The sequence below is a fragment of the Eschrichtius robustus genome, chromosome 2 (genome assembly GCF_028021215.1).
Source record: "Eschrichtius robustus isolate mEscRob2 chromosome 2, mEscRob2.pri, whole genome shotgun sequence".
NCBI classification, from domain to species: Eukaryota; Metazoa; Chordata; class Mammalia; order Artiodactyla; family Eschrichtiidae; genus Eschrichtius; species Eschrichtius robustus.
The window spans coordinates 22,132,843-22,148,097 of NC_090825.1; the positions used below are offsets into that span (position 1 = coordinate 22,132,843).

The window sequence follows — 15,255 nt, forward strand, 5'->3', positions numbered from 1 at the left end:
CTGTGCAATGATTCTTTGCTGGTGAAAAGAAAATAAAAACTTCATTTGTATTTCTGTGTATAAAAGTGGAATGTGGTATGTACCTCTTTCTTAGTCCGCTTGAGCTGCCATAACGAAACACCATATACTGAATGGCTTAAATAGCAGAAATTTATTTTCTCACAATTCTGGAGGTTGGAAGTCTGAGATCAGGGTATCAGCATAGTGGGCTTCTAGTGAGAGGTCTCTTCCTGGCTTTCAGACAGCTGCCTTCTTGCTACATCTTCACATGGCCTTTCCTTTGATCGTGTGTATGACAATAGAGGGTGATCTCTCTGGTGTCTCTTCTTTAATGGACACTAATACTGTCAGATCAGAGCCCCACTTTATGACCTCATTTAACCTTGATTCCTTCCTTAGAGACCCCGTCTTCAGATGATACAGCCACACTGGGGGATTGGGCTTCAGCATATGAATTTTGAGGGGGCAGAAATATTCAGTTCGTTATAATCTCTACTGGAATAGAAGAAAGACTATATTTCACTTTATTTTCTATATTAAAAGGACATGATAGAATTATATATGACTCTTACCACCTACCTACTTTTTCCTCAAGGAAATATCTAAATAACTCGTTAAAATTTCTTTCAATAACATTTATGCAGTTTGTACTTGTAAAATACAGTATTTGTATTTGTAAAATACTGTATTAGTGTAAAACATGAACATATTCTGCATTTTCTTAAAATTACTTTAGAGATACCTGATATATTACTTTATATGAAGACTTTGTAACTCTTGTACACTCTTTTTTATCGCACTAATATTAAAGTCGAAAAACCACAAACAAAATATAACTTGTCTCAAACCAAAATGTCCTGATTGAGCAACTCAAAGTAGCAAAATGTAATCAACAAGACAATTATTATGATTTCCTTTATATTAACACAGAACAATTTTATTTTCATACTTCATGTTTTATTTAATGTATGTTCATTCTATTCATGATTATAGCTCAGTATGAGTATGATTATGAATCCAGGTAGGAAATTTTTATATATGTGATATTCATTATGTACCTAGTCTATAAATTAAAGCATATATTATAATTTTTCCTATTATATCATGGATTGTATAAAAATATTTTAGAAGTCATCTTTTTAAGATTATTGTGATTTTTTTGGTAAGGAGAGATAAACAAATGACAAGGAGGACTGACAATAGTTTGCATGAAAAAAAAATGTGCAAGTAAATTAATACAGTGTCATCTGCCTTCGTGAAGAGGATTTTTTTTTTAAGTTCATAATAACTTACCTGCCCAGGTTTTGCATTTTCACAGACAAATGTTTCATAGTACATGGCAAATTCTGGAGCATGGTCATTTATATCTAGAATTCTGATGAAAACAGGAATGTGGCTACTTTGTTTTGAGTTATCTGCAATGAGAACATGTGTAAGATTTCAGTCTCATTTACAGAGTCGTAGTGATATTGTTTGCCCCATTTGTAACTTAGCAACAGATCATTTCTGGGGTGTTCACTTCTTGATTGGATTGCTGATGGATATCTCAGCTTTCTTACACGGTTCAGATGAAGAGCATGATAGAAAGAGGAGAATATAATTAAGAGTGAATATTATTTGTAAGAGATAATTTTCTTAGACTGATTAATTATTTTTATGAGGTTAGATTATATTTTTATCCTACAGTAAGATGTAAAAGAAAATCAAGTTTAAAATAAAGTGAATATTTGATAATCATTAAAATAATTTAAAAATCCCACACACTCTAAATCATTTCTCTCAGCTCTTGCTGAGAGAATTCATTCAGCAAGAGTGGAAATTCATTCCACTCAAGTAAAAGAGTCTACTTAATGCTATTATTTTACTACTTTGGTGAAAAATAATGTGTTCAGGTGGATGTATTTCCAACTTACTTATCTCTGTGGCTGTAATGGTGATGTTATGCCAAGGGGTTGACTCCCGGTCAAGAGGCTTCAAAGTGAAAATAGAACCATTTTCTGAGTGAATACTGAAAATCCGGTCCATATCCGAATGCCGATCAACAGAGTATCTAGCAGAAAAGAGACTCATAATTCCAGGCATTGTTTTAAAATTATTAATTCAGCTACCATTTCTTAAAGTTATAGGCAGTTCACACGATGGTCTGATAAATATGACAAGTAAAATACCGATAATTTTCTTGAATTTTTATTTAATGTAATTGTCATTTAGATAATTTGATGTAGTTGGCTGTTTTCATTATTACTATTCTATGATTATGTGTACTTCAGAGTCCTTAGTTATACTCATGAATCCTTGTGGCAGCTTTTAAGTGAGTTTTTAATTGTCACTTGATTAATTTATCCTATCATAGACCTATTGCAGTGCTTGAGACATATTAAAGTCATATTAAAGTTGATAGAGTCAATTGCATTAGAGAAATTGAAATTATGTTGAAAATAACACATAAAAATGTGTCCACAGAGTCCTTATAAGTGAATATGCAGAGGCTGTTGTAAAATACATGGCTCTTGAATGGTTCTCTATTCAAAGATCATTTCAGCTGAATCAAAGGTCTTCCTCCAGTCTCTCCCTTTAGCCTTTTCCAAATAAAAACTGAAATGACAAGAAACCACAGATGTACTAGCTACCATTTTTGCATGTTTGAGATTTCTGCTGCTGACTGTTTAATTGAGCCATGTAGGAATCTAAGTGTGTCTCAAACATTAATGTTCATATGAATCACATGGGGATCTTGGTAAAAACAGATTCTAATTCAGTAAGTCTAGTGTGGGAACTGTTATTCTGCATTTCTAAAAAACTCTTAGGTGAATCCCATGTTGTAAAGTCCATAGATAAGGCTTTGTATAGCAAGGTTAAGACCATGGGATAAACTGGTTAGAATAAGGACAGCCAAAGGAGCAACAATGACAGAGAACTAACAGGCTAATCAGCATCTGGTGGCATCCTCATTTTTCTAGGTCTCTATTAAAGACACTTAGCAAATGAACTCCCTTTTAATCTGGTGAATTAGGGAATTAACAACTCCCATTATAAATCCGTAATATATCCACTGTCTGGCACTGACTTTGACAAAAAAATAGACATTTAGGTTTCTAAACATTGTGAAACATTGGCAATTTTAAAAATATTGGATAAAAATACATTTATCTAAATTCGATGATTTCTTTGGGTTATTTGAATAAAGAACATGTGACTTAGTCCATCATTATAAGGACTATGCTTAACTTAAGGGATCCATTAGTAAACTCAGATTTCAAAAATTTTAACAGCTTAATATAGTATATGATGGTGCTTACCTAATTTACTTTCTGCTAAATTTTGTAAAATTATTGTTTCAAACTTACAAATACTGCTTCAAAGTGAGTATTTGGGCATGTGGAAAATATACATATTATATGTATATATATTAGATTTCATCTCAAAGATAAAATAGCTAAAATCTTTGCATAGTTGGTCTCAGATTTCTTCCTGTACCTCACTCCCAAAATATGAAACCAGGACAGTCACCTTGTTATCCTTTGGAAGTGTTGTGCAGTGTACAATAGAGCTACATGGAAATGGTAGTATTCCCTTATTTTTGCAATAATTATGATTGTAGTTTTTCTACATGGTTGCTATAAAAAGAATTTGGGGATTTAAAAAAAATAAAAACTCATGTGACATATGGTCGCTGCCCAAGAGTAACTATCCTTCTGGGGTGGGAAATCCTAAGTAAATAGAGAAAAATTTTAAACCTAAATATAAAAATAATTATATAAAAATGCATAGTAGTGTATATATTTCCTAGAAGCACAAGTTACGTTGAGTTTTAACTAAGCATTCATTGTCAGACAAGGATCTGAGATAGTTCTTATTTTTTAAAATACTCATTAATGTACTAAGATCAAGAATAAAAGTCATATGAAATTTTCTCTTTTTAATTTTTATTGCTTAAATAGTGCTAAGACAAAAGATAATAGAGTGTTTCCTATGTCTAGGTTTCAATTCTCCTACAGTTTAGTTCCTAATGTGGCCTGAGAAAGTCATTGGAACATTTAAAAAATGGGTTTTTTTCCTAAAGTACTTACACCAAATTCTGCTTATGAATACAAACAATCCTAAAAGGAACACAAAGAAAGCGAATAAAAGAGCATAACCACATCTATGTGTTGAATGAATCTCAATTCATAATATTCACCTGTATATATTTATCTCCATTGTTGGAAAGGTCAATAGTTAACCATTATCTGCTTATCGCTGAATAGATCTTGGATTCCTTCCTATCACTTGCATCAAAGATCAGAAGTAAAATAAAAATCGCTTTTTGCCCATTGCTACATGCCCCAGAGATTAGCATGGGGATTTCTATGATTGAGGAATAGTTAACAATTCTAACATTATACAGATCTAGCTTTGACTCACTTTGAGCTTATGTGGGATCAAAATAGGTCTGTGTTTCTGGCTGCCCTACTCTTAGGTTCAACCTTGAAAAGCACTGTTCTCAAGTTAAGAATTCATGAAGGAGAGTCACTTTGATGATTTATAAATAGTTCATTTTAACATTAACACTGCAAACTTCCGGATCTGTATTTATAAATTTGCCCCACTGCAAATGATGTCTTGCAGTTTTTCAAAGCCCAGAGATAATTTTCATTTATTTAGCAGCCAGTGCTCTATTTTCAACACAGAATAGGATGTTCTGGTTTACCTGTTGATAATAAGTACACTGGATTACAGCAAGTGACCAAAAAGAGGCTGATAAACACATAACACGAGACAAAACTGTCTCTATGTCCCAGCAGATGGCTTATTAAAACAATACTTTATTGATCTCATTATATTGAATTTATAACAATAAGTTTTAAAAAAGATCATTGGCATAATTTTTTGAATGAATACCTTTTGCAGAAACAGGAGCCAATCACATAGGCAGCAAAAATAACAAGGTAAAAAGATCACAGGCGACCTGACACTGTGGAAGCTGAACTCTGGTTCTAGTTTGTTTGTTAGTTTGTTTTTTAAGCTCTACAATTAAGAATCAAACACATAGCAGATCCCTATATTTTCACCTACTACAAAAAAACATGTAAATTAAATTACAGACACCAGAACGAATCAGTAATATGTAGGAATACATCAAAGATAGTATTCCTTTTCCTTTCCTGAATTCCAGGTACATCTTCCACTAAGTCAATATAATTAGGCTATGAGTTTGCTTATTCCTCTCCAGCTACTGCTTTCCAGAAATGTGTTTTCTAGCTACAAACTATGAAACCTTCCTTGAGAATGGCTATACTGCTTTAACAGATAGTTCAAACCTTTATTTTTTTCCATATATTATTGACATGATTTTAAAATTACTATTATTTTACTCTCTGTAATAAAATCAAGCAAATATTAAAGAAGTACTGGTATATATGAAGGCACTTATTCCAGTTTATGGTGGAATCATGTACATTTTATGGTGATATCACTAAATTTCTCACCAGCAAGTTTGTTTTTTATTTACTTCTCTATTTGACTGCGGTAGAACTGATTTCTTCTAAAATTCATTGAACCTTTAAATATGTTGAGCATAAAATTGGTGTGAAATGAGACAACATGTTCTTTCAGAACCTGTAAAGCTATAATCAACCCTATAACTTAGGAAATCCATGATTACTAATGAGGTGAAGCGGAGCTGACAACAGCTGCTAATTGTAACCATAATCTTATGTTGCAAGTGGCAGATGTATTTCAGAAAATATGTTTGATGAACAGATTTACCGGTGGGTGAGAATTACTTCCCAAACTTTCCCTGGAAAATGTTCCATGATGTTTATCATAGCCTATTTCTGCTCTGGGGATCAGTCATCCTTCTAAATGCCATCAGAGCAAACGAAAGAGTTAAACATTATAATGCTGTCTCCTTGTTGAATTATTGCTGGATTTTTACACTATAATTGAATATCTAAAGCTTTTTTTGCATACATTTTTATGCTAACAGGAATCAGCCTAATGTTACATTTTCAGGCATGGCCTTATATTTTGTCAGACTTGACAGTATAATTTTAGGAACATAATTTCAGATTCATCTGTTCTCCAAATATTTTTCTTCCCTTTGTCAAAATTCTTGAGATTTTACAGCTCATTGTTTTTTCAAGACTTGAGTACCCTATAAAAAGTAAATATTTCTGGAAGAGCTATGGACTTAAAAAGGTATCAGCCACTTTTATATACCATAAAGCAAGGTTGCAAGTTTTACTGTCAGTCTCTGATCGAGAAATTTTTCTCCTAAAATTGTATCATGAGGAAATTATCAGTTATAAATCTCCAGACAATCTAAATTTTCATTAGTGATGCATTACCTACATGATAGTATGTTATCTATACAATAGAAGTTTATCAAGAACTGTAATGACATTAGCAAATATTCACAATTAGTAAAATATATAAACCCATATATATTATATAAGCTATACTTAATAAAAAAAATAGGAGATTGATAAACTTTAAAAGATGAAATACTTGATGGAAGTAGAATAAATAGCACTGGAGTATCTACTGAGGGGAGAATTATAGATGTCTTACTTGCTACAAATTACCTATGCAATCTATTTTTTCTAAAATGAATGGCTACAATTATATTATCAAAAACATGTTCAAAATGATATTTTGGATGTCCTCTTCAAATATAAAATGACAGGGGCTGGATTTACCACACACACACACACCCTGCCAAAACCCACTAAAATCCAGATAAAATATATGAAACAATTATTTTTGAAGCATTAGATACCAGGAGACAGAGAGGGTAATTCCTGAGAAAAGAGGAAGAAATGATGTGATCATCTAAACTGGCTGCTGCCTGGGAGGGTTTCTAAACAATAATGCAGGAAGTGGGAGCCCAGATGGAGCTTGTCAATCCCTTGAATTCAGGAGGTAATGCTGAGAGTCCAGGGAGACCAAGGTGGGTAGAATTTGGTGGGCAGAGGACTTCATAGGATAGAGCTTCACAGAGAGAGAGCCACAGAAATATGAAGAGGATCCTGTTCAACTCTTCAGCTGAGTGCTAATCAGAACATGCATGAGAGCAGATAAAATGAAGCCATAGATGTAACCAATTATAAGGGCCAGAGGGAGCAGAATTGAACTGGTACGTGTCTGGAAATAGTCTAATTCCCATCAGCCAAAGTAGAAAACTTGTAACTCATGGGGCTTTGGTAGAATCTCAGAAATCTCTTACTTGATTTATGGGGCAAAATTAGATCTAGACAAAGGGCTGCTAAAGCAAGGGCCAAAAGATTTAAGCTGTTTCAAGTAACTTAGCCACACATCTGAACACAGCTCAATAGTATTTATAGAAATGCAAAGCTATCACACAATTAACACAGCATAAACACAATATTTGTCATGCAATCAAAAATCACAGGTAAGCAAAAATGGGAAATGTGACTGCAAAGAAAAATCTGTCAATTGAAACTAACCCAGAAATGACACAGTTGACAGAATTAGCTGACAGTGATATTTAAAAAGTTATTTTAAATGCATTCTATATATTTAACTAGAGGAAAGTTTAAGGAAATAATATAGATATAGACAGATAGATAGATATAGGTATATGTCTTTCATAGAACTTCTAGAGGAGAAACTACAGTCTGTGAGTTGAAAATTATACTCTGATGGAATTAAAGCAGGTTAGATATTGCAGGAAAAAAAATAGTAAACTTGTAAATGAAGATGAATGGGAAATACTTAAAATGATTAAGGTGGGGAGATTAAAAAACAGAGCACCAGTGAGCTGTGTTGCACTTTCAAGACACCTAACATAATTAAAATTAAATGATCTGAAAGAGAGGAGGGTAGGGTAAAATTATTGAAGAAACAGTGGTTGAAAAGTTTTCCAAGTTTGAGAAAAGTCGTAAACTCACAGATCCAAGAAGCTTAATAAACTTCAAGTACAAAATACATGAAGCATGTTATAGAAAATCACATCGTAATCAAATTGCTTAAAACCAGTGACAAAATTTAAATGCATCCTAAGGAACAACTAAGTTACAAAGAGAAAAATAAACATAAAGGCAGTGAAAAATCTTTATTATAGAGCTAGGAAAAAAAAAAAAAAAAACTACCCTCAATCTAAAATTCTATACCCAGCAAAAAAAAAAAAAAAAAAAAAAAAGAAAGTGATAACATAAAAAAAGGAAATAAAAAGGAATGCAAAATAAAATACAGTATTAATCCAAAGAAAGCAGAAAATTAAAAAGGTGAAACAAAGAAAAGATAGAGCAATAAGAAAACAAATAGCAAGATGATAAATTAAACTTAATAGTATCAGTAGTCACATTAAATATACATGGTCTAAACATCACAAAAGGAACAGAATGTTACATTGTGCAATAAAGCAAAACACGGCTATATGATTCTATAAAGAACATATTTTAAATACAAAAGCAGAAATAGACTAACAGCATCATACTTAATAATGAAAAACTAATTTCTTCATAAGACAAGGAGGAAGGAAAGGACTTCTGTTCTTATCACTTGTGTTTAGCATTGTCCTGGAGGTTCTTGCCAGTGCAATAAAGCAACAAAAAATATAAAATATGTTCTTGATATGTAGACATAAAACCACAAAACATGGCTGAAAACACCGTCCATGAGTGGAGAAATGCACATTGTATATGGATTAATATATTCAGTATCATTAAGGTATTATCAATTCTGCCTACATTGATCAATGGACTCAACACAATCCCAATGAAAATTTCAGGAGGCTCTTTTATAGCACTTGATATATGAAAATGTAAAGGGCCTAGAATTACCAAGCAACTTCAGGTAGGAAAAAAAAAAGTTAAATGACGAATACTACCTAATTTAAAGACTTTTTTTATAAAGCTATACAACAATGTGCCATTTTTGTAAACATAGATAAATATATAATTGGAATAGAAGAGAGAGTCCAGAGTTAGTTTCATACTTATATAAACAATTGAGTTTTGACAAATGTACAAAGTTTATTCAGTGAAAATTATAGTCTTTTCAACCAGTGGTGCAGGAAACATTGCATTTCCAATGTAAACATCCGTATACAAAAAAGAAAAAAAAAAACTTTGATCCATAACTCACACCATATAAAAATTAACTTAAAATGAATCATAGATATAAATATGACTAAAAGCAATAAATCTCCTACATGAAAAAAAATAGAACGAGAATTTTGAGATTAGGCAGATGCTTCCTATATAAGACACTAAAAGCTTCATCCATAAATTTAGAAGTTAATAAACTGGATTTTATTAAAATTGAGAATTTTTGCTTTTTGAAAGTCACTTTAAGGGAATGGATATACAATCCACTGACTTGGGGAGAATATATTTGCAAATCATAAAACTGATAAAGGACTTGTATCCATTGTGTGTGTGTGTGTGTGTGTGTGTGTGTGAGTGTGTGTCTTCAAATCAATAACAAAGACATAACCCAGTAAAATTTAGGCAAATTTTGAATAGACACTTCATCAAAAAACATATATTGGTGACATATAAACATATGAAAAAAATGCTCAACATCATTAGCCATAAAGGTAATGGAGATATTATTATATATCTATTAGAATGGCTAAAATTAAAATACTTGACAGTACCAAGGGTTGGTGAGGATGTAGAGAAATTGGAACCATCACACATGCTGATAGGAATGTAAAATTGTATAACCACTTTAAAAGTTAAACATGTAACCACCACATGTTCCAATCATAACCCTCCTAGATATTTACTCTAGAAAAGTGAACGCATGTAACTATACAAATACTGATACACAAATATTTGTATGTGTACTTATATACAAATGTGTATAAATGTATTATAATATCCAAGTATTTGAAACAACTCAAAATATCAATGAATAAGTGAACATATAAGCAAATTGTGGTATTTCCACACTTTGGAATACTATTCAGCAATTAGAAAATTAAACTATTAATGCACACAACGATATGGAAAATCTCAAGATAGTTATGCTAAAAGAAAGAAGTTGGACAGAAGAGAATAAATACTGTGTGATTTCATTTGTATAAAGTCAAGAAAATCCAATCAAATTTAATCTATATTGCCATAAAGTAGTTCAGTGTTTACCTGGGAACAGGGTTTGGTTCCAGGATGTTTGGGAGGGAAGTATTACAAATGGGAATTAGGAAACTTTGGGGGAAGATTTTGGGGATATTTTAATAGGTGTACTAATATGCTCCACCCACCAGTGGGCTGGCACTTGCCCTGGGACCAGCCTCATCAACCAGCGGGCAGGCACAAGCCCCAGCATCCCCTGGGCCCCATCCCTACCCCCCAGAAGGCTGGCACCAACTCTGGGGCCCCTGGTCCCTGAAAACAGAGACTCCAAGGCTCAGCTCTGTCAGTAGTGGCCAGAACTAGCCACAGTAACCAACATCACCCACTCGTAGGCAGACACCAGGGATCCCCTGGGACCTGGCCCTGTCCAACAACAGGCTGACATGAAATTCATGACCCCTGGCCCCACAATCACCACAGTCACCAACTCTGCCCACCTGTGGGCCAGTAATAGCCCCGGGATATCTGGGGCCCCAGAGCCAGCTACCATGTCACCCTGCCCCTTGAGACCCAGCAGCCTGCAGCCTCCACACAAGGCAGGGCCTGGTAACCAACTAGACCTGGGGCCAGCCACTCCTACCAGACCATCTGCAATACTCAGTCTGCCTCAACGGAAGAACCATGCAGGCCACATGAGGGCACCCCTAGAGGATATAGCTCTGGTGACCAGAGGGGAGTGCACTCCTGGGGCACATGGGACATCTACTACAAAAGGTCACTTCCAGGGTCAGGAAATGTAACCAACCTACCAAATACATAGGAATAAAAACAGCAAATTCGGCAAAATGAGGTGACAGAGCAATACGTTCCAAATGAAGGAACAAGATAATACCCCACAAGAAGGAGTAAGTGAAGTGGAGAGAAGCAATCAACACAATAAAGAGTTCAAGGTAATGATCATTAAAATGTTCAAAGAACTTAGGAGAAGATTGGATGAACAAAGTGACAAGTTAGAAAATTTTAACAGAGTTAAAAAAATATAAAGAAGAACCAAAATACATGAAGAATACAATAACTGAAATAAAAAATAGACCAGAATGAATCAACAGATTAGATGATACAGAAGAACAGATCAGCAGGCTGGAAGAAGACAGAGTAGTGGAAATCACTGAAGCTGAACAGCAAAAAGAAAAAAAAATAATAAAAATAAAGGAGGACAACTTAAGAGACCTCTAGTACAACATTAAGCATACTAAGATTCACATTTTGGGGTCCAGAAGGAGAAGAGAGAGAAAGGGGCAGAGAACATATTTGAAGACATTATAGCAGAAAACTTCCCTAACCTGAGAAAGGAAACAGGCATTCAGGCCAAGAAGCAGAGTCCAAAACAGGATCAACCCAAAGAGGACCACACCAAGACATATTGTAACTAAATTACAAAAATTAAAGAGAGAATATTAAAAGCAGCAAGGGAAAAGCCACAAATTATGTACAAGGGAATTCCCATAAAGCTATCAGTCAACTTTTCAGCAGTTACTACACAGGCCAGAAGGGAGTGACACTGTATATTAAAAGTGATGAAAAGGGAAAAACCTACAAGCAATAATACTCTCCCGGGCAAGGTTTCATTCAGATTTGATGGAGATATCAGAGTTTTACAGACAAGCCAAAACTAAAGAGTTCAGCACCACCAAACCAAATTTAAAGAAAAATTAAAGGATTTCTCTGAGTAAAAAAGAAAAGCAGAACTAGAAATAGAAAATTACAAAAGGAAAAATCTCATTTGTAAAGACAAGTATACAGTAAAGGTGGTAAATCAACGATGCATGAAGCTAGTAGGAAGGTTAAAAGACCAAAGTAGTAAAATCATCTATATATACAATAAATAACTAAGGGATACACAGAACAAAAAGATGTAAAATATGATGTCAAAACAGTAACTGTGGAGTGGGGCTGGGGAGTAAAAATGCAGGGTTGTTAAAATCTGTTTGAGTTTAAGAGATCTGAAACTTAAAATAATCATATGTATATGGATGGCTATATATAAACCTCATGGTAACAGCAACCTCACGGTAACTCTCAACAAACAAAAGTTCAGGACCAGATGTCTTCACAGATGAATGCTACCAAACATTTATAGAAGAGTTAATACCTCTCCTCAAATTATTCCAAAAAATTAAAGAAGAATGAATAATTCCAAACTCATACCAAGAGGCCAGCATCATCCTGATACCACTCAAACATCTATAGCAGATATATACATGCAAATGAGAAAGGAATCCAAGCAAAACACTAAAGGCAGCCATCAAATGAAAAGGGAGAAGAGAAAAAGAAGAAGAAAGGAACAAAAAAGAACTATAAAACCACCCCTAAACAATTAACAAAATGGCAATAGGTACTTACCTATCAACAATTACTTTAAATGTAAATGGACTAAGTGAAAAAAACGTAATGACCCAAAACCTTTGGGATACAGCAAAAACAGGCCTAAGAGGGAAGTGTATAGCAAGAAAAGCCTATCTCAGGAAACAAGAAAAACCTCAAAGAAACAACCTAACTTTACATCTAAAGGAACTGGGAAAAGAAGAAAAAATAAAATCCAAAGTTAGTAGAAGGAAAGCAGTTATAAAGATAAGAGCAGAAATAAATGAAATAGAGACCAAAAAACCAAAAAACACAACAGGAAAGATCACTAAAACTAGGAGCTGGTTCTTGGTAAAGATAAACAAAATTGATAAACTTTTAGCCAGACTCATTAAGAAGAAGGAGAGAGGGCCCAAATTAGCAAAATCAGAAATGAAAAAAGAGAAGTTACAACCTACACCACAGAAATACAAAGGATCATAAGAGATTACTATGAACAATTATACACCAAGAAAATGGACAACCTAGAAGAAATGGACAAATTCTTAGAAATGTGCAACCTCCCAAGATTGAACCAGGAAGAAATAGAAAATTATTATTTTATTATCAGTAATAAAATTGAATCAGTAACTAAAAAATAAATTCCCAACAAACAAAAATCCAGGACCAGATATTTTCCCAGATGAATGCTACCAAACATTTATAGAAAAGTTAACACCAATCTCTCAAACTATATTCCAAAAAATTAAAAAGGAATGAATGCTTCCAAACTCGTACTAAGAGGTCAGCATCATCCTGATACCAAAACCAGATGAAGATCACACAAAAAAATTACAAGCCTATACCACTGATGAATGTAGATGCAAGAATCCATAACAAAATGTTAGCAAAATGAATTCAGCAATACATTAAAAGGTTCATACCCCATGATCAAATGGGGTTTATCCCAGGGAAGAAAGGATGGTTCAATATTTGCAAATCAATGTGATATACCACATTAACAAATTGAAGAATAAAAATCATATAACCTTTCAATAGATGCAGAAAAAGCTTTTGACAAAATTCAACATTCATTTATGATAAAAAAATCTCTCCACAAAGTGGGTATAGATGGAATTTACCTCAACATAATAAAGGCCATATATTACAAGCCCACAGCTAAAATCATACTCAGTGTTGAAAAGCTGAAAGAGTTTTTCTAAAATCAGTAACAAGACCTGGATACACACTTTCACCACTTTTATTCAACATAGTTTTGGAAGTCCTAGCCACAGCAGTCAGACAAGAAAAAGAAATAAAAGTCATCCAAATTAGAAAGGAAGAATAAAAACTGTCACTGTTTGCAGATGACATGATACTACACTTAGAAAATCCTAAAGATGCCACCAAAAAAATACTAGAACTCATCAATAATTTGGTAAAGTTGGAAGATACAAAATTATTGATAATATACAGAAATCTGTATTTCTAGACACTAAAAATGAACTATCAGAAAGAGAAATTAAGAAAACAATACCATTTACAATCACATCAAAAAGAATAAAATGCATAGGAATAAATCTAACTAAAGAGGTTAAGGACCTGTACTTGCTAAACTATGCAACACTGATGAAAGAAATTGAAGAATACACAAACAGATGGAAAGATATACCATGTTCATGGATTATAAGAATCAGTTTTGTGTATAATGTGTATAAAATATCCATATTTCCTAAGGCAACCTACAGAATCAATGCAATCCCTATCAAAATACCAAAGTCATTTCTCACAGAACTAGAACAAATAATTCTAAAATTTGTATGAAACTCGAAAGACTCTGAATAGCCAAAACAATCTTGAGAAAGAAGAACGAAGCTGGAGGTATCATGAGCTCTGATTTCAAACTATACTGCAAAGCTACAGTAATCAAAACAGTATGGTACTCGTACAAAAACAGACACATAAATCATTGGAAGAGAATAGAGACCCCGGAAGTGAACCTGCACTTACATGGGCAATTAATCTACCACAAAGGAGGCAAGAATATACAATGGAGAAAAGATATTCTCTTCAATGAGTGGTTCTGGGAAAACTGGACACATACATGTAGAAGAATCACACTGGACTACTTTTTCACACCATGCATAAAAATAAATTCAAAATGGATTAAAGACTTAAATGTAAGAACTGCAACCATAAAAGTTCTAAAAGAAAACATGGGCAATAAACTCTTTGACATTGGTCTTAGTAATATTTTTTGGATATATCTACTCAGGCAAGGGAAACAAAAGCAAAAATAAATAAATGGGACTTAATCAAACTAAAAAGTTTTTGCCCAGTGAAAGAAACAATCAACAAAATGAAATGGCTGCCTACTGAACAGGAGAAGATATTTGCAAATGATAGATCCAATAAGTGGTTAATAGCCAAAATAGATCCAATAAGTAGTTAATAGCCAAAATATACAAAAACCAAACAGCCTGTTTAAAAAATGGGCAGAGGTTCTGAACAGATGTGTTTTCAAAGACATATAGATGGTGAACAGGCACATGAAAAGATGCTCAACATCACTCATCATCAGGGAAATGCAAATTAAAACCACAATGAGATATCACCTCACAACTGTCGTAATGCTATTATCAAAAAACAACAAACAACGAAGGTTGACAGGATGTGTACAAAAGGGAACCTTCATGCACTGTTGGTGGGAATATAAATTGGTGCAGCCGATATGGAAAACAGTATGGAGATTCATCAAAACTATTAAAACCAAACTACCATATGATCCAGCAATTCCACCTGGGTATTTATCCAAAGAAAAAGAAAACACTCATTAGAAAAGATGTATGCACCCCTACATTTATTGCAGCATTATTTACAATATCCA

The 15,255-nt window shown here is 33.5% G+C and overlaps 1 protein-coding gene across 2 annotated transcripts in view; it reads right to left on the reverse strand.

Moving 5' to 3' along the window:
* Positions 1 to 15,255, reverse strand: part of CDH9 (cadherin 9) — an 82,494-nt gene that overhangs the window by 7,554 nt on the left and 59,685 nt on the right. For both annotated transcript variants that reach the window (XM_068532137.1, XM_068532147.1), the window contains 2 exons: positions 1,914 to 2,050; positions 1,294 to 1,415 (listed from right to left, as the gene is read on the reverse strand). In XM_068532137.1, the coding sequence (XP_068388238.1) occupies positions 1,294 to 1,415; positions 1,914 to 2,050 (259 nt within the window). The remainder of the gene's footprint in view (positions 1 to 1,293; positions 1,416 to 1,913; positions 2,051 to 15,255) is intronic.